The sequence below is a fragment of the Neodiprion pinetum genome, chromosome 2 (genome assembly GCF_021155775.2).
Source record: "Neodiprion pinetum isolate iyNeoPine1 chromosome 2, iyNeoPine1.2, whole genome shotgun sequence".
NCBI lineage: Eukaryota > Metazoa > Arthropoda > Insecta > Hymenoptera > Diprionidae > Neodiprion > Neodiprion pinetum.
Genome location: NC_060233.1, coordinates 33,574,571 through 33,594,570, shown reverse-complemented (window position 1 = coordinate 33,594,570; position 20,000 = coordinate 33,574,571). Strand labels below are relative to the sequence as shown.

The 20,000-nt window shown below is 36.7% G+C and overlaps 1 protein-coding gene across 7 annotated transcripts; it reads left to right on the top strand.

Moving 5' to 3' along the window:
• The first annotated feature begins 1,687 nt into the window (after nt 1-1,687).
• Lpin (phosphatidate phosphatase LPIN) lies at nt 1,688-19,636 on the top strand. Of its 7 annotated transcripts, XR_006881348.2 has the most exons (15): nt 1,688-2,052; nt 8,411-8,701; nt 9,112-9,357; nt 9,929-10,101; nt 10,279-11,137; nt 11,384-11,535; nt 11,668-11,879; nt 12,116-12,298; nt 12,524-13,057; nt 13,139-13,232; nt 13,304-13,571; nt 13,701-14,204; nt 14,348-14,451; nt 15,411-16,105; nt 17,141-17,280. XR_006881348.2 is itself a non-coding variant. In XM_046609521.2 (14 exons), exons 3-14 carry the CDS (start codon nt 9,169-9,171, stop codon nt 17,292-17,294), a joined length of 3,402 nt encoding a protein of 1,133 aa, XP_046465477.1. In that variant the 5' UTR covers nt 1,689-2,052; nt 8,411-8,701; nt 9,112-9,168; the 3' UTR covers nt 17,295-19,636. The 7 variants fall into 7 exon arrangements, 6 of the variants coding, with proteins under 6 accessions (XP_046465477.1, XP_046465476.1, XP_046465475.1 ...); XM_046609521.2 differs by lacking the exon at nt 15,411-16,105 and having other exon boundaries at nt 1,689-2,052; nt 10,303-11,137; nt 17,141-19,636; XM_046609520.2 differs by lacking the exon at nt 15,411-16,105 and having other exon boundaries at nt 1,689-2,052; nt 11,393-11,535; nt 17,141-19,636.
• Nucleotides 19,637-20,000: the final 364 nt, after the last annotated feature.

Below are 20,000 nucleotides of genomic sequence, written 5' to 3'. Positions count from 1 at the left end.
TGTGTGTGATTTATGTACATACATATACTTCGATGCATGTAAAATTGTTGATTCATTAAAATATCGGCAATGGCCTATAAAAATCAACTTTTTTAGAGGCTCGTGTCTCCTTTCCGGTGTTGAGTTCATCCTAAAGTCTTCGAACCGCAAATGCACGCTGCGTACCCGAAATTTTGCACTTCGTGATACGGAGGATCGAATTCAACAATTTTGTTTCTCGCCGTTAGAAAAGAAAAAAACCGAATGTCACTTCAGATTTTTGAAAGAAATTTTCTCGGTCATTAACAAATGTCATTCGAAAGAGAGAGGGAAAATTGAATGAGAACTTGAAAGCTTTATCAGACTGATTTCTAGTCTCATTCAATGTACCGCCGACTCGTCTGTTACACACCGTAATACAAAGTGCGTTCAACTTTACGCTACATCGCACGTAAATCTGCCGGCTGAATCGGATAGAGAAGAATAAAATAATTTTAAACAATAGGAAACGTAAACAAGTATTCACCGTCATCGTGTAGTTAACGTTGTTGACAGAATGATCGCTATCGTCGTGTTTGTTAGAAAAGAATACATGTGCGTTGTAGAAAAATCGCAAGCAAGCCCCCCTTGTATTTTCGTTTCAGTTTTCAGGGTCACGTGTGTACGCGTAGGCGTCGTATAACTGCAGCGTAACTATCCTACACGGTTCTTCATCCCCGCTTCTATTATTCAACCATATATTCGACCAATCGCGTATCTCCTTTCCGTGGGTGTGCCTTATCGCGAATTCTTAGTACTACTATGTATCCTCTCTCTCTCACTCTGCGTGCGAAAACCATGCTGTTTACTCGACTGTAATAACCACACGTATATATGTATACGTACGTACATACGTAATAATTCGACGTAGGTACGCACGTGCATATCGTACACACCGTAAGATGACGTATCGTAGAACATGTATTTTCAGTGTAAAAAATGTTTCTAAGCGCGTATAAATTTGAATTTAATGAATAAATTACGCAACGATTACCAATCAATTCTTAATTACAGATACGTGAGTAAAATTTTTGACATATCTTATATATTTAACTTGCAGTAACACGTTAGTCGATAACAACCGTGTATAATAAATTTGAGTCATTCTACTTTCGTTGATCAAATTTTTATATCGGTTTCGATTATATCGCTTCTTTCCATTTCACTCGTCGAAAATGTCCTCCGATAAAATTGCGGTGAAAACAACCAGCTCATCCTCGATTAATATAGGTCAAGATGAACGAGGCCGGAGGGTTAAGAAGGCATTGACCGTTTGGATTATTGCATCATGGTCAATTGTTACAAAATTGTCAAAGCTGGTTTGCATGCATATATTGAATACCTGATTCTCCATTACACCATTATCATTGTTATTACTGTTGAAGCATTTGTTCAATAGTAAAAAAAAAAGGTCGTAGCAAGCTCGATGTATGCGTATTGCGTATATCTGTGTGTGCGTGAGGAAAGAGCGTTGATTTCGTGTCGGTTACGTTTGTTTTGAAGTGAGAAAAGAATACCTTCTCTTTCGCACGAGGCGATAGTTCTTCTCACTTATCAGCCAATCAGAACGAAGCACCATGTGCGAAAACAAATCGCGTGTTTACTCGCCAGCCAAGCAGCGCGACGAAGGTAAAAGGAACGATACACCAGAGAGAACTTCCCGCTTCAATACGTGTCAAGTGTTCGAGTAGTGAGGACGTTGCTCTTGCGTTTCACTAATTACTGCTTCAACTATACATCCAGATATTCCTGTCGCTTAGTTTTTTTGTGTTTCATAAAGTTTGTGACGATTTTGTAAAACATAGCTTGCATACGGGATACAGGAAATTACTATATATGATATCGAGTGCGGCAGTATTTAAACTGCGCATTCAACAATCATGTAAATATTGAGTATAGAATAGTAAAGTAATTGAACGCGGATACGTCGATTAGTCTGAAATTTAAACCGCACAACCGCAACGTCTTTTGATCAAGTCAATCTGAGGATTCAACGATTACTCATCCGACGAGTTGCAGTATCAGTTATACCAGGTGAATATACTGCTGGTGTATGTATTATATTTAAATTATAAATCATTAGGCGTAGGTTTATGTATCCTGTTGAAAGCAAATGGACAATTGTGCCAATTATCATCAACCGGCGTTTACGGCAAAGTTCATTCCCGCCGTTTCGCAATTGTGCGGATCTTCGCTCATCGTCGGTCGTACAATTTGCGGATGATAAATTATCCTCCGTTTAACCCCGTACAAAGAAAATTGTTACTCCGGCTGGCCTAAATACGAAAGTGTCGATCCGTCGCCACTCTGTGCGGCTTTCCCTCATCGCGGTTGATCTTTGCGTATCGTCCGCTCAACCGAGATCGTAATTCAAATAATTTAGCCAATCAACGCTTTGCTCTTCCGCGCGCTTTTTTTGAAATACGCGCGATTCGCCGGCTAATTGAATACGAAATGATTTTACTAATTGCTATATCGCATCGCCAACGTTAGCAGCCGAACGTTTCTGACAATGAGCCACGAGTCAAGTTGGTCTGATTAATACGGTAGTAATTATCAAATCCGATAAGTTGCTTGTAATTAGATGGAATTTGTTTGTCGACCTCAATTTTTACATAGAAAAAGTCGTCACGATACCCAAGTGGTAATAATTCGTCATCATCGTTACCTAACACTCGTCGCTTCTAAATCATCGTGAGTTGAAGAAAAAAGGAAGCAGGAGTGAAAAAACAAAATTACATCAGAGCACGTGCCTCGGCTATTCATATATGCCAAATATCAGATAGATATTATTATCATTATTATAACCACCCATTATTTTTCTAATCGTCTTTTTTCTATTATTTATCGACGTATAAATTTTTTTTACGCGATTAAAACGTCTGAAACTCGAACTCTTGGATTTAAATATCTTCAGGCACGAAAATAAGGGGAAAAGAAGATACACGTATTACAAAAGAAGTCGTTTATTTTATAATGAGAATTAATACTTATAATCCTCGAATACATTCCGATTATAGAAATCGGTGGTGAACTATATCCACCGATCAGTCATGCCCGTTCTACCCAGGGAACATACAAAGCACAATTATCTTCGTACACAGCTGCATCTGGTGAAAGAATTGCAGAATTGTTGCATTCAACGAACGCGCCTAATACAGGACGACTGTATTAAAAATAACCCAAGACCGTGGCAGCCAGGCTCTTCTTCGTCAATTCAGTGCCAGGTCCACGGCCAAACTCGTCATCCTGGGCAGTAGCCAGAGGGCAAGACAATCAAGAACTTTCCACTGATCGTCTCTTGATGAGCGCGTGTAAGCTATTGTAACCGTTGTACGGTTTGAACCTTTCGCGCGAAATTTTCCTTATTTTTTTACTCTATAATTGTCAAATTAACGTTATTTCGTGGAATGCGTAATTATCAAGCATCCGTCTCGCCGGCAGGTGTCATTCACGGTGTTCCAATGCGTATATGAGTAAAATTTGAATCCAAGTTACAGCTGTTCCAATTCTTCAGCAGCTTCAAGCAGTTCCTCCTAGCTACGGTTAACACCGAACGGAATAATGGCCGAACTGTACATAAAAACTATTTATAACTTTTGAATATTGCGAGGAGTCGGTACATCCGATTTGGCACCTCGCTAAACCGAAACGAATTGACCAAATCGGTATTCCGAAGAGTTTTATTCTATTAATACCTAAACCCTTATCGATCCAAAGTCTTGAACCTATTTGCTTTCGGTCATCGTTTCTTACAGCAAGCGCATCGGGAATTCCGGATCCATTACATATGCGTAAGGCTTGTTTACGCAAATATGTCTATGCAACTAACACATGTGTGTATGTACATAAATACGCGTGTTACGTATATAGCGGATTATTTCTCCTAATTTAACTTTTTATACCGGTGTAATATTACATAACGAAATACGCGGGTTTAACATATACTATGCCTGTTAAATACTCAACTGTAACACGAATTTTACACGAATTTAAATCTTTCACGCTAGAAGCTTTTCCCTCGTGTTGGTCGAGGCTATAATTTTTGTTTGAAACAAGCCTTGGACAGCGTAGATCGCAGCACATGACTGGGAAATAGTCGACTCACCATGTGGCCGTAATCTTGAGAAATACATAAACAGTATACCGCAACAATGAGCGATGGAGCAGATAAAATTTCTTAACAATCAATGCTCGTATAACAAATAGAACAGGAAAGAACGGGAGGCGAACATAATAATAACGAATATAGCTGTCGGAGAATTATTTCGAATGCATGGTACATACATAAATCTCATTATCGTTTACCAGCGCTACGTAAATCCGGCCCAACAAGTTATCGTGGATGTCACGCAATTGTCGTGTTTTGCATCGACCCTTGCACAAGTTAACGGGTTGTATCGCTTTCGCATGATAAAGTTTATAACCTCGAGCCGATACGTCTACACTCGTATTATACAATATGCGTACGTCAAGTATAGTATCAGTATTACTATACGTATCCTATTGTGCGGACTAAGTTCGTTCATCAATGATTTTGCATGTATTTGTGTAGATTAAGCCGGGACCAGTGGTTTGTGTAACCGACGTTCCTCGCCTTCTCTGTCCCTCTCTATCGCTTTCCGTTAATAAACGTTGCCAAATTCCAGCGATAATCGTAGATAGAAAGTATTATGAGTTATAAAGCTTGCGCAATATATGCTCACAGGTCTACTATAACTGACAATAACAACGGAAATACGTCAGTCAGTTAGTCAGTGACCACTAAACGTCTATGCGGTTCCTAAACTGTCGATTGTACAAACAAATTTTGCTCACTGTCTTGTGAACAAAACAACATATTTCCGACTCAATGTTATCGTTCACTGCTTATCGTGAAAAACGTATTTGACCGCAGATTGTAAGCTGATCGGTTAATTGTTTGACGATCCGGATGTGTATGTATAACTAAGAAGGGTTGCAGGCCATGATTTTTGAAAAAAATATTTATTCAAGTACTATATCGTGTGTGCGTAGCATTTGTTCTCCTTTTCTTCCTTGTACAAGCACATCATCCTACGTACAGCAGCTTGTTTCGCTTCCGTTCGATAATATGCATTGCGGTGAATGACCCACGTTGATTATATGAAGTGCATTTAATATAGATGTACTTTTTCACATCTATGTATATCTCCCACTGTTTCTTTCTTTGTTTGCAGACAATGAATACTTTTTTTAAACCAATTTCGATCCTCGCCGTAAGAAATGGTTTCTATACTTACACTGCGAATACATCATATCTCTGCTGAATTTCTTTTTTTTTCTTCTTACGCTTAGTACTGTGTCTGAAAGAATCATCAATATGCTTTTGCATTAACCATACTGTTATTTACCAATAACGCTTCATTCCGCGAACTCGGGACGCAAATCGTGTATTTAACGTAATTTGTTTAAACCCCTATACAGTTAGAATGATCATTAGAAGATAATGCATTAAAGGGTACAACAAGGCGAGAGAATGGGTTTGCCTATTTTGTATTCTTCAGTTCTCTCATCAAAAGCTAGAAATTTTTCTCTTAAAGTGCTTGTCATTGTTATTTGCCATTCGAGATTCATTACGGTCAGGTATAATTGGCGGGTCGTTAATATCAGTGAGAATAATTTTGGCATGCCTCCAAGCATTCGTCAGTTATACGTTTACAGTTGTAAATTATAATTATGAAGAGACCGGAAATTTCTTATTATACAACTACGGATAAATTATTAATAAATTCCTCATAGCTGACCGTATCAAATTCACGCAAGTACATGGTTTATTGCAATTTGAAAATGGTTTTTTACACTTTTTACATAAACTGAATGTTGGAAATAGAAGGAGTTGTAGAGGAGTTTTGTTATGTCATAATTGTAGATACGGAGGTAGGAAAATTTTTTCACTTTTCCTATTTCTCTTTCGTTGTCTACTTCTCTTTTGGCTCTGCATCAATATTCCCCGTCTTGAGATGAACAACAAGTTACTTGAATCAGAGCCAGCATCGTATCTTCATCTGCTACAGGAGGCAGACTAACGTTACGCAACCTGGTATCTTTTTTAGGTAAAGCCAATTTTCGTTTTGAGTGGAATTTTTCTCCTACCCAAGAGAATGTATTTTGAAATCATGCCAAAGTCTTCGAGAAACAACCCGAAACTTGTCTCCAAAGTCAGGTGGATCATATTTTTCATTTTCACGACTAAAGTGAGTCAGAAATTCTCGTGAAGTGACCGAGTTTGCAAAAAAGAGCATTGTCCTACGGTCGTGACGCATGATATTTTTGGAAAAAAATTTTCGGCAATGAATCTATTGTCAATCTGCAGGCCTATGATTTAAAGAAAACAGAACACTCATGCTCGAAGTTATCGAGTCTTTACCGCGTTCTGGTTGATAAGAAAAATTTCGTTCCAAACATGGGACTAACACGCGTCTTCCGTTTTCCTCATAACGTCGGTAAAACATGTTGAAACTTTACCATTGTTGTGACGGGGTCTTAATCGGCTTTTAATTGCACCTTTAAGGTTTCCCAAAACATTCGTCATTTACGACGTCAGAAATTTCCAACATTACTGACGAGCGATTATGACAAAGTGCTGTTCGATACCCAGTCGTATCATCCTTGGCCGTCAATCCGATACCTTGTAATCGTGTTAATCGATTGACCGTTAGTCAGTACCGAGCTGTTTGTCTTATGAAATCATTTTTGACATTTATTTTTTTATTTTATTTTATTTTTTGTTCGGCGGAATTACAAAGTGCAAAGTTTAATTCGATTAGATTACACTGCAGTATTAGGCTGCATGTTGATTTGTTTTGTTAGCCTTTGTTAGCTTCGGGTTAAAACGATTACCAGCATTCTTTCGTACGGTCCAAAGAATTAATTTACCATGCTATTGTAACCTTGGGTGAAATTTGAAGTGCCGTCGTTTTCCTCCAGATTTCTTTCATTATGGTGTGATTTCTAATCTTTAAATGAAGATAATTGGTCGACACAGGTGTACAGTTTATGTAGAATAGGTGATTACTTTCGGTCTCGACTCCATTGTATGCATCGCATTTCAGGTTTGACCCCGCCGAAAATGGAAAACAGGCATGAACAAACAGCTTTTATACTTATGCAACTCTCATGAAATTTCTAGTTGATACTGTTGAAAATATTTCAAATTATAAAGAAGGTATAAGGAAAATTAGTTACAGCTTCCGAGAACTATACTATAGATATAGACTGCTTCGTGCTATCTTATACAACTTATCACCCCTACTTGCGGTGAATCGATATACACCCTGTGTGTACAAAGGGCCCGTGGAAAGGGAGTACAAGAAGATATTGTGTAGGTATGTACCTACGTATTTGGATTGATCAATACAAGCAACGGTTATATTACTTTCACTGTCTTATGCAAGACGCAATATTACAAGAGTTGGGCACGCATACATGCACCCGTCTATAAATGTAGTGGTACACCCGTCGAGCGTGAAATAGTAAATCACTGCAGGTATGTTGGTCGTTTCGTAATATTCCACTGCACCTGCGACCTCAGTAAGTGTAATTCGTATACTGGGACAAATAAAGTCCACAGTGTAAAAAAAGCGCGAAGGAGACAAAGCAGTTGTTTACAATCAGGACCGTATCATTTGGAGCGTGAGGTGTGACTTGTTTAATTGCGGTGTGATTAGTTCCATACTTACAATTAATGGCTTCTTGTTGCTCCAAGAAGTGTTTGTTGGGTTTCTTAAGTAAAGTCATTTTCTAACGATGCACACGCATACCTATAAGTACTTTCTTCATAATTACAGCTCGGGTTTCTATGTAATTTCTATGTAAAATAACCATTACGGTTTTCCAAATATCCTTATGTACGAAGAAAGGCTGCGAATCGGACTACCATCTAACGTTGGTCGTTTACGGATATAGCAGAACAGAGGAATATTGAAATCTGTATAGTAATACGACCAAAATTTTACTTTCATAAAAGTATTGCTTATGTAAATTCTTTTTCCATTCAATTACAGCCTAACTCGAAGAAATTATTATTACTCGCAGTACATTTACCGGGCAAAAGTACCTTCTGTAATGATTCTAAAAAATATCTTTTAAATATAGGCACTTGACGTTATTTCATTGTGATAAATCGCATTGATCAGCGAGTATAAAAACACAACTATATTTATCCGTGTATAATTACTATTTTTATTTTATTTTTAAAACCCTACTATCATACTTAACGACGATTCGGAATTCCTCCAGTGAGTTTAGTAGCGTCGCTTAAAATCATTTTCGAATAATTTACGAGTAAATATATGACTCACATCCGAGCTCTACACGCTCGTGTTACGTGTAGTAACACCTACATCATGCAATGTCTGTACTTTGATCGCAGGTTTACAGAAGCCCGCGGTTCGAACGCTACGGTCACGTGGAAGCCCCGTCTTATCGACCGTTGGTTTTGGCCGCGATGATTGGCTCAGCTTAAGTCACGTGACACTTGACGTAAGGAACCTGCCGTCTGCTCAGCCGTCGGAGCGAGCGTCTGCCTGTTATATCAAGTTGTCACAGAGAACGAGCCATCGCTGGCCGTCGAGGGAACAAAGGAGGATCGCCGTTGCTTCATACGGCGATACACGACGTCGGATTCTGGACGAGTTTTTTAATCGACACACACAGGCATCGAGTGCGTATAATTGTTCTGCCATTTCATTCATACGTATAGATAATATCGTTTTATGAACTAGTTGAGTTTATAATCTTTTCACCGACACGGCTTTTGTGACTCGCGAGTGAGTGAAGTAATGCGCGGTTGAGCATAGTGCCAAATTATCCGTAATAAGGGTTTGTGAATACGTTGAGAGAGAGAGAGCTGTAGTATTGTCAAAGGATTACTTTGACAATTATCTTGCTTTTCGGCTCGATGACAGCTCGCTGTCAATATGGTTAGGTAAATTATTGAAAGTCACGGTACGGCTTCGGAAAATTGGTGAAAATTCTATCAACGATTTATATTTTAATCTGTAGAAGCTTTATGTTTAAATCACTCTACACTTTATAGTCAATGTCTGACAATAAATCGCACCCTCTTATTAGGCGAACACCCACACAGCATCAAAAAGACCTTTTTAAAGGTCGCAAAAACAACCCAATATGTACAGCATGAACTACATTGGAAAGTTCATCAGCAACTTTAGGGACTTTTACAATGAAATAAACGCTGCTACTCTAACGGGTGCCATTGACGTGGTCGTTGTCGAACAGCCTGATGGATCTTTTGCCTGTTCACCTTTTCACGTCAGATTTGGAAAACTATGTGTCCTTCGATCGAGGGAGAAAGTGGTGAGTTCTTTTGTTCCTTATAATTTTTAAACCTAGTTTGACACACTCTGTTACTGCGTAATTTTCATCTCCATGATTCGTGTTGTAGATATCATGAATACGGCACTGGTAATACCAGCTAATCATCGTCAATCACATAAATTTATAGTTGCTACAATTATCGTCGTTACATGCTTGCTAACATAATTCAAGATTATGATGCCAACAATAACTTGTTTGTTTAACCATTTAGCTCTGTTCCAATACATTCCCTATTTAGACTTCTTTGTATTTTGCACATGAGTGATAAACACAGAGGAAAATATATGGATGTATATCCATAGCGTAATAAAGTGGATTACATATCGTAAAAAACCTGATTGGATAAATGCATTCAACATCTAGTTTATGCATGTACTTTACGTAGTTGATTTTTTTCTTTTTCTTCATGACCAGCGGGCATCTTTGATATTCAAAAAACGGTATCCTCCTTACAAATGACAAAACATTTTATTTTCCCATTCTTAATACCTCAGATTGGACACGTCATCTCTGAAACAATTAAATGATTCTTGTCATTTATTTGGCACAGGTTGATATCGAAATAAATGGAGAACCACGTCAAATTCACATGAAGTTGGGTGATTCTGGGGAAGCTTTTTTCGTTGAAGAAGTTGGCTGCGGAGGTTCACCAACTGACACAGAAATTCCACCGCATCTTGCATGCTCTCCAATTCCACACGACAGTTGTTTTCCACAGCAAAGGTAAGTAAAGCCACTAACAGCATGGTTTATACCACTGAATCATTTGTCAACACTCATTCCTTTAAAGTTAGGATTGCACCATTTTCGTTCTTTACTTCATTTAACAAAAAACAGCCAGTATCTAGCTCTCAACATTATAATTTTCATAACTCATTTCGCTGTTCACGCTATTCTTAGGGAGAGTGGAACTTTGTTTCTCAGGTTCAACCTGCTCTCGGAACTTCCGCAAGAACAACGTGAGAAGCTACTTAGAGATTCGGTGCTGTCAATAGAGCGTGAGAAATGGGAGGAAATGTCAGCGCTGCCGTCAGACGAGCGTGAGAAATTTCTTGTAGAACAGTTTTCGGATCTCCCAATAGAGCACCGTGAAAAATGGCTTCAAATAGCGTCAATGACTACAGAGGAACGTGACAAAATATTTCGCGAAAATTTCGGTGTTATATCTACCGAACAAAAGCAGAAAATGATACGCGAGCAATACTCTGCACTTAAGACTGAGGACAGAGAAAGACTGTTTAAAGAAAATTTTCCAGAACTGCCGGTAGAGCAAAGACAGAAGTTCGAATTTGCTTTGCTCAGTGATTGGAAAGGCAAAGAGGAAGAAAAGTGGGATGATAATCAGATTGACTCTAAGCACGATGACGAGGAGATATTCAATATGGATAATATCAATGGAGAGGAACCAAACCCTGCCTCGGCTGTAGCACCTGTGAAAACCTTCAACGCTGTTGCTTCTAATACAAGAATTCGTAAAATAAGCATTGTGCATAATGAATTCCGGCCAATAACGGATGATCCTCAAAGCAGTTCCAAGGAAAAGTCTAGTGATGAATCAAACGTTTCTTTATCCAAGAAAAATTCCAAGGATGAAACTATTGAGGAAACCAAAGGTAGCAATGGGTCCAAGAGAAAACGCAAGAGGAGAAGCATTATGAAGAAGAAAGGAGTGCAAAGAAAAACTAGTAATGGAAGCAGTAGTCAGACTGAAATGAGCGAAAATGACGTCGTAGCTGCCGACGAATCTCAGAGTGAACCTGTAAGTGAATTTCGATTACAATGCTGAAAGTTGAAAAAGTATTCAATTGAATGATCGCTTCATTTCATTTGAATGCAGTCTAGAAAAAGTACCGTTGAAAGCAATTTACGTTTTTAGCTGTTTATTCCTTTTTATTTGTTTTTTTAACATTGCAGATGTTCTTTTAGTATTCTCGAAGAGACTTGCATACAATATTCTTTAGATTGACTTAATCTTATTAGATAATTACGAATATATTGATTAAAGATATTAAAGGGCCCGAGTCCGGTTGTCGAAGTCGAAACCAATAACGCTTCAGCTGAACCTACGGAAACACACTTGTCATCCTTGTCGCAAGAAATTACAGTCCCGCGTCAAGAATCAGATTTTCATTTCTTCAGTGACACAGAAATCACAAAGTAAGTCTACCTTTCATCAATTCAACATAGAAAAAATTCAGATAATAAGAAACCAAGATCAAGTTAGTTCAGATATTTTGTTATTAAATATTATATTTCTCAATATGAAAGCATCTGATCTCATTCAATTAGAAATCGGGAGTCTCGGCCTCGTTCTCCAGTTCAGTCTGATACAGAATTTGAAATGCGTAAGCTCACTGAAGATAGAGCTGAAATTGAGGATGAGAAGACGCATCAGCAGAGCTGGAGATGGGGAGAATTGCCAAGCCCTCCTCCCGACTCTTCTCTACCATCGCATAGGACCTCATTGAATACTTCGACAGTAGCCAATCAGCCTACTGACTGTAAGTATGAAAATTTTTAGTACTTCACTAAAAAACGTAACAAGCTTTGAATCCCTGCAAGTACCCAGTTGCAAGATCTTACAAGCATCAATTCCTAAGCAAATTGTATTCAACACAGACTTCGTTTCTTATAAACTATAACAATTTTAAGCTTACCTTTTTTGGCCTTTATCATTCATTCTTCTTCTATTGCTAGCCATTTCGAAAACATATGCTAAATTTAATTTTTATGGCAGTCGACGCCCATCAATCGATTTTGAGTCGTACATTGGCCTACATGAAGCGGACCAATTCTCGCTTTGTACGTAATCCAGAATCAGATGGAATATATTTGAGCGATCTGAATGCAGACGAACTTGACCCCGAAGTTGCTGCTCTTTATTTGCCAACGTCTCATCACAGGGCAACTATTGCTAAAGGTATTGCTACTCATTGGCCTATGCTTACAATTGTTTTTCTTCTCTCGAAATACGTAAACCCATACTTATGCATAAAGAATACTGAGCTTTTGTTCTGCTTCTTGTAACTAATCATGCTAACTGTGTATAAATTATTTGTACATGAACAAATTTTGTATTACGAAATAAAAATTACTTAGTGTAAAGAAACTTTCAAATTTCTGAATTTCTTTCTTAATTTTTTAGGTGGAAAAAGTCTGGATGAAGAAGACGCAGAATCTGGAAATGGTCCAAGTCTACCTCAGAGTCCAAACAGCGTTGAAGGAGCCATCGGCGGCCCTAAATCGCTGGACAGTGATTTTGAAGAGCCAAAACATTCCCTATTCGATAGCAATGCTGACGTCACGTTGTCTCTTTGTGGTGGTTTAGATTCCAAGGATGGACCATCTGAGGAAACATTCCATCAAAACTTGCTTCACTTTGAAGATGTCTGTAGTGATCCAAAACTATTCGAAAATCCAAGTTTGGTCATAAAAATTAACGGAAAGTTTTATAACTGGGCTATGGCCTGTCCCATCCTCATGACCTTGGCTGCTTTTCAAAGGCACTTGCCCCAGAGTGCCGTAGAGAATTTATGCGCTCGTTACATGCTGACTCCAGTTCACGAGGACGCGAAACAGCAAAGTGGACGCAAAACTGAGGGTCGTACTGGTTACAGCTCTTGGTTTTCATGGAGTCGCTCCAGTCAGCCATCTAAAAAACAAAAGGATTTATCAGAAGGTAATTAATTTGTCACTTTCCATCATCAGTTGCAATATGTTGTACAAATAAGTCAAACGAAAATTTTCTGTTCTTCACTAGTTGATGGCCCAATAATCGGCCAAACTCAACAACAGCTTATTGGAGTTAAAGAAGCTTCCCTGTCGGAGAGTGTGCCATCAGTTAGCATCAGAATGTAAGTCTTCTATTCTGTGTGTTTCGTATGATAAAATCAATACGATTATATAAATGGTATTTATTTTTCAGAGACCAAAAAGAGGAAGAAATAATCGATATGCACTTGGGAACTGAGGCCGTAGCTCAGACTAGTTTCCCAAATACGCCGGAAGAATCACTCCTTGACAAAGGAGAAAAGACACATGGTGAGCAAGAGGGAGAAGGTTACAGTGGCAGTGAGGACTCTGACAGCAATCGCAACGAACCTCAAGGAGTCAAAATACCAATAGAAAGAAGACCTTACTATGAATCCACCGAGAAATACAGAAAGACTCTGCGGCTTTCCTCAGAACAAATTGTAAGCCGTATATTACTCATATTGTAAATTTTTTCAGACTTTCTCGCAGTCAAATACTCGTAATCTGTAGTGTAATTCAAAACCAATACACAAAATTTATATTAAAAAATCCTCTTTCACGTTTTGTAGGCCAGTTTGGGTTTGAAGGATGGTGCAAACGAGGTAGTGTTCAGCGTGACAACCGCTTATCAGGGTACAACCCGATGTAGATGTCACATTTACAAATGGCGTTGGGATGACAAAATCGTTATATCTGACATAGATGGTACAATAACGAAATCTGACGTGCTAGGGCACATTCTACCGATTGTTGGTAAAGACTGGGCGCAATCAGGTGTTGCTCAGCTATTCACCAAGATTAAAAATAATGGATACAAGCTATTGTATCTCTCTGCTAGAGCTATTGGCCAGGCTAGGCTCACCAGAGAATATTTGAAGAGTATAAAACAGGGAGATTTGTCTCTGCCTGAAGGACCTTTGCTACTTAATCCTACGAGCTTGCTATCAGCATTTCATCGAGAAGTTATCGAGAAAAAACCAGAACAGTTTAAAATATCTTGCCTCAGCGATATTCAAGCCTTGTTTCCAGAAGACACCAAGCCTTTCTATGCTGGATATGGAAATCGTATAAACGTGAGTTTAATTTGCGCTTTCTGTTGTTACGCTAAAATGCGTAGAGTATTGTCCTGAAACGAAGTGTTTATGAATCAAGCGATCTGTCAATTGCTGGAAATTTCTTGTACTAAATCTCTTACACTTTTTTTTTCATGAACTAGGATGTTTGGGCATACAGAGCAGTGGGCATTCCCATAGTAAGAATATTCACGATCAATCATCGCGGAGAATTGAAGCACGAGCTGACGCAGACATTCCAATCCTCGTGAGTAATTAATTTTTTTCACATTTGTTTGTGATCGGTATTTGATTGTGCCACTGGATATTGGTTGCTGCGATTATTCGTAGTGCTCGGTGGTTTGTGAATGTAATAATCGTAGTTTAATCTATATTTAATCCTTAGTATTTATATACTTGTTTAATATTGTCAATTATTTCGCTATTTCTGGTCGATTTCACTTGTTCTGCTACCAGTCCTAGCAACCTAGGGTTTCTTGCAATTTCGCAATTGTGTAAAGACAGGAAACTTATCATCTTGTTACAAAAGTCTGTTAACAAATGTTTCACTTGGTATTTTCAAACAAAAAAAGACTCCTGGCCTTAGGATACATCTGATTTTATCATACAGCCAAATTGTACTCGGACTGGCCTCAGAGAAGTAATTTAAAATTTTAGTGAAAAAGAAGTAAATTAGTCAAAATATGACATTGTTTATAGCTTGGTTTCATTTGTACAATATTATACAATTTTGAAGGCTGCACGTTTATAATTAGGATTTTAATTATTTCTTTAATATTGCACGTTTAGGTTTTGTACAACTGCCTCTACTGTTAAAGATTATTTTTGCCTTACACATTTGAAATTGTACAACTGTCGTTTCACAAATATTAATTTTTCACACGACATTTCTACTAGAGTTATCTGTCTTGTTGGAAAATCATAAGACAGGTTTTTTTATGGTGCTCCCAAATGTGTATCAATCGGAAAAATGGTAAAATTTTTTTTCGCAATTTTTCGTTTTGTCGTATTACAGTGAATACTTTTCCCTCTCACGGCTTGATGCCTAACATGTGGAACTACTAGATTCATCTGGGCAAAGATAAGCTGGCATAGGCACACTGCGGATGTGTAGCAGATTAACCAATGTATATGGATAGCCGATTTAAACAAAATTCTAATAGCACTTTAGTCATTTTGACATGGGGCTGTTTTGTGTGGTTGCAGTTACACGTGTCAGAGCGGAGTGGTCAATGACTTGTTCCCGCCATTGCAATACCACTGCACTTCTACAGATGACAACGCTACGATAGATAGTTAATCAATAAAAAAGTCCTTCACAAGTCAATGAATCCTAGTCAAATTTTGCGACGACTTTATCAACTTGCCTTATTATTTGTCAAAATAATGTAATCAATAGTGGTCGTTTTACGAATTTTCCCAGTATATACTAAAATCCAGCTCAGCTAGTCTTTCGTACAAAATGATATTACATGCCTATGCTGGAGTAGACTTCAGCCTGGTACTGATATCGAATCAGATCAAAAGTATATGCACAGTATAGATGTACATACATACATAGAGGTTTACAAATGCTTGAGAATGTACAAAGAGAAGTTAATCAAATTTTGGTTTTAGTAGTATTATCATGCCAGTTTCATTATCATTTTCTTAGTTACATTTAGTAATTACATTATATGTATATTTCATCATACAAGTTTTGGTAGCTGTTTACCGCAAGGCAACTTCTAAAATATGATCTTTTCGATCCCTCAATTTTTTAAAGAAAAGATGTATTTTTATATCGTGACAGCTGGACTGTTGACCATATATTTTTTATAATATTTTTTATTTATTGTCGAAAACCGATGACGTATTTGGTTGTACATCTGCTTGCTACTTCTCTACTTATGATGTATAGGGTAAGCACTCGACACTACACACTTGTTTTTTGTTCTCGGCTTGATTATTTTAAATATACTTGACTGATGATTCATTCGGCTTTCTTCATGCTCAGAGTTCGACAATTTAATTAATTTTGATGTCACGCTTATTTCCTTCAACACCATAACTCTTAATACAAGGTTTACGTTTTTAGAGTTTGGTTTGCCAATGTTTTTCTCGTATTGCTTAAATCTTCCGATTTCATTACCATATGCAATTCAGTACTTCCAGTGAACTTCCAGTACGTTAGTTTACACAAATCACAAAACTGTAGTTATTGCTGTTTATACGCATTCGTGCATCAGCTTAGTTTCACAGGGTACGGTGTCCAAATCCATCTAATACCTTAATGATAATTTTTATTCACGTATCTCATAAAAACAATTTCTAATCCAACCTTTTATCGATGGCATGCAATTGATGAAATTTGTCATATTTTATTGAGTTTTCTACTATTGTGCACTCAGTATACACTAGATAATTTGTAACTCGGCTACTCGTCTAATTCTTACAATTATTTTAATTGAAAAATGTTTTTATGAGTTCAAAATATTTTCATTGACTTTCTAATACCATAATAGAATTGAAAACTTACCAATTGATATCACAAACGATCGTTGCTGATATTCTCTCATGTACATTCTCACAAGCCACGTCTATTCGCATTCTTTTCATACCTCTATTACAACTTGGTAATCTGCTCAAATTTAGGAACGAGACAGTCTACATACTTACCATTGAACCTTCATTTTCACAAATTCACTACGGTCATTGTTGCTTAAGCAGTAAAACAACAGTCGTTCTTAACACAGTTCAGACGAACATTACTGAACCGGTGGAAAATACTGGCATTATAAATTAAATGCCATTGAGCCTGGAAGGAAGTGCTGTGTGTTACACATAATTTATCTGCTGCTAAATCATTACTGCTTGCATACATTACATGTGTTAATTAAATGTTCACGTGGTAAGCCAAACTTGTAAAAATTTACTATCTCTGTTTTATATTTCAGATACTCGAACATGAGCTATATTGTAGATCATCTATTTCCCCCCCTGCCTGAAGATGCAACTGACGAATTTAGCAATTTTGCTTACTGGCGAGAGCCAATTCCTGAGTTGCCGGATCTAGAAGTACTAAGCACTGAGACACAAACCACGCAATAAACGTCTTCACTCGACACCTGAGCAATAATAAATCGCTCATTATTTATTAAAACAGTTGTTCTGTCTAGCTAAGTTTTATACTCTGTGTATTGATGCAGCTGATGATCCGGCTGACGTGTTGCTACGAAATATTTTGTCTTATTATTCATTCAAAATTGTCATTGACTATAAGAAGAAGAAACATTTTGTTGCAATGAAAGAATTGACTCCCCGTATTTTTCATAGCTTTCTAATATTTATTTCGGTTCTTTTTTCTTTTTAAATGACTAGCAAATGAACGACCACTTTTACTTTACTTTACGTTATGAAAACACATAGTCTACGTTGTTTATTCCAAAAACATTCCAATATAGGTGATACATAGTGAAACACGTAACTTGTGGACTTCAGTTGTTTATTTATTTGTCAATCTCGGTACTAGTTCCTTGCATCGCATACGTCACGCCGGTTTCATACTGCACCTAGCAGCTTAAGTAGCAGGAACAGCCGGCAGTTACTTGAATAAAATCAATACTACTTGAAATCTGAGAGTCGGTTAAACGTCGTCAACGTGTTTTGCTTTTGCTTTAAGAAAGATGAGAAATTGAATCTGTAAAAGATTAGTATCTGTTGCTTACGACATACTGCCAGCTTTTCACTGAAAGTGTTTTGATTGTAAACCAATAATTCAGGTGTATAACATTTACCTCTTGTCTTGTCCATGTTACTCAGACAATTATTATTTATTTTCTTTAAATGAGATTTCTATTCAGTTGGTGTTACAAATTGATCATGGTGAGTTGGAACATAAAAGGACTGACTTTTGGATTGTGATATTACGAGCAAGGGGATAGATAAAGTTATATTTAACTAAATTTAGTATCTGCTCAAATTGTTGCACGAAGTGAAACGGATCTAAATTACTTTTGTAGATTTATTGTTTAATTTATTTGATATATTATGAATTACTTCTTAAGATTTCAGGGTAAATTCTTTATAAATTTACATGTTGTACTGTTAGTTTTGAAAAGGTGAGAAAATTAAGAGAAAAATTGAAGAGGTGACATTTTATTTTTCATGTGATAAAGTATGATAATAGTTGACATTGATTAAAATAACTCAATCTTTAATATTTTCTTATTGTTGTGTGTATTACTCTCCGTATTATTTTTGTCATCAAGTAATTACACAACGCTGATTGACAATGCAATGCGTAATTACTTTACCAAAGATCATTTTCCACTTATATTATACATAGATAATCATACTTTTATATTTATAAAACCCTTCGATAATTTCTTAATTTTATTTTTGTCTCTGTATTTATTTGTAAAAAGAATTTGATGTGAAAATTGGAAGCGTATGGCACTGGAATAAAAAAGATTTGAGAGATTCACATCCAGTTAGAATTTGTAAAATTACTATATGTTGGTTGAAATAATTGATTATCGTTTAGTAAGACATGTATATATTATAAATTATTCAGGTTATAAATTAGTCAGGTCTGTAAGTCACATTATGTAAAATATATAAACTTATTTCGTAACCAGGTATTATTGATTTTGTTAGTTAAGTATTATACTATCGTATCTAGTAAGAAAATTTAGTTTTCATTTTAGAATATGTGTTCGACTATTTCTTTGATATTATCTGATAAATAATTCGATATTTCGAGTTTTTCTTGTTATTACCGATCCTTTTGTTTAGGTAATTTCCAGTCGATATGACGATCTGAATTCCTGTGATTTGAGGAACATGAACAACACGTGTACACAGCTATATTTCATTCGCTCACTTCGCTTTACATTCAGTGTCGTCACATAATTGTTGCCTATAAATGATACGTTTTAGTGATAATTATCATGAATTAATGTATTTTAATGAAAACCTCTTGTCAGAGAGCTGATATTGCTATTAGAATGTCGAACTTATTTAAATTCTAACACATTGAGAGCGGAATATAACTTATTACGATTGTCATTCCAAATTGAAAAAGCAAGTTGCTCGTAATAAGATATATTACGTATTTATATTTATTTTGATTAACGTCATTCAAAAAGAATTGACAAGATTTCTTCTACAATTCACTCACTATTTTACATAAACATTATTCACTCCGCATGGGAACAAACAATAGGTATCTTCCGAGGATAAGAATAATTATGCCTTTTCAAAGTGGAATGCAGTTTGAGCTCAAAACCTATTACTATCAAGAAAACCTTATCAGTAAATAGATTAAATAATTAAATATGAAAGTTTGAACTAAATATTATCAAGCTCTCTATGCAACAGTTTATTCAATGTAATAATCATATCTTGTAATCTACACAAGTTTCAAATAATAAAGGGAAAAAAATAATTAACCGTTTTAGTATTATCAATTTGTAAAAGTAGTTGATAAATTTATTTGTACTCGTTTGCAGACGAATTGCGTCGAAAAGTTTGAAATAGCACTCTGATATTCAATTCAACCATACCAGAATTCATTTCAGATACTATACAAACAGTACCATTGAGATTTAGTCATTTTTCAGCTACACTACAAAAACTGTAGATTACTTGCTAAATAAAATTAGCCCGATATGTCGTTAGCTCATTGTGACTGGTGATTGCCTTTCCGTTGTCCTCATTATCAGAAATGTCCCATGATTCTACAGAAGTAGTACTTCGTTTTTTATGATTATTTGCTGTGATTTTGAATGCCACTCTTTTAGAATTTTCACAACT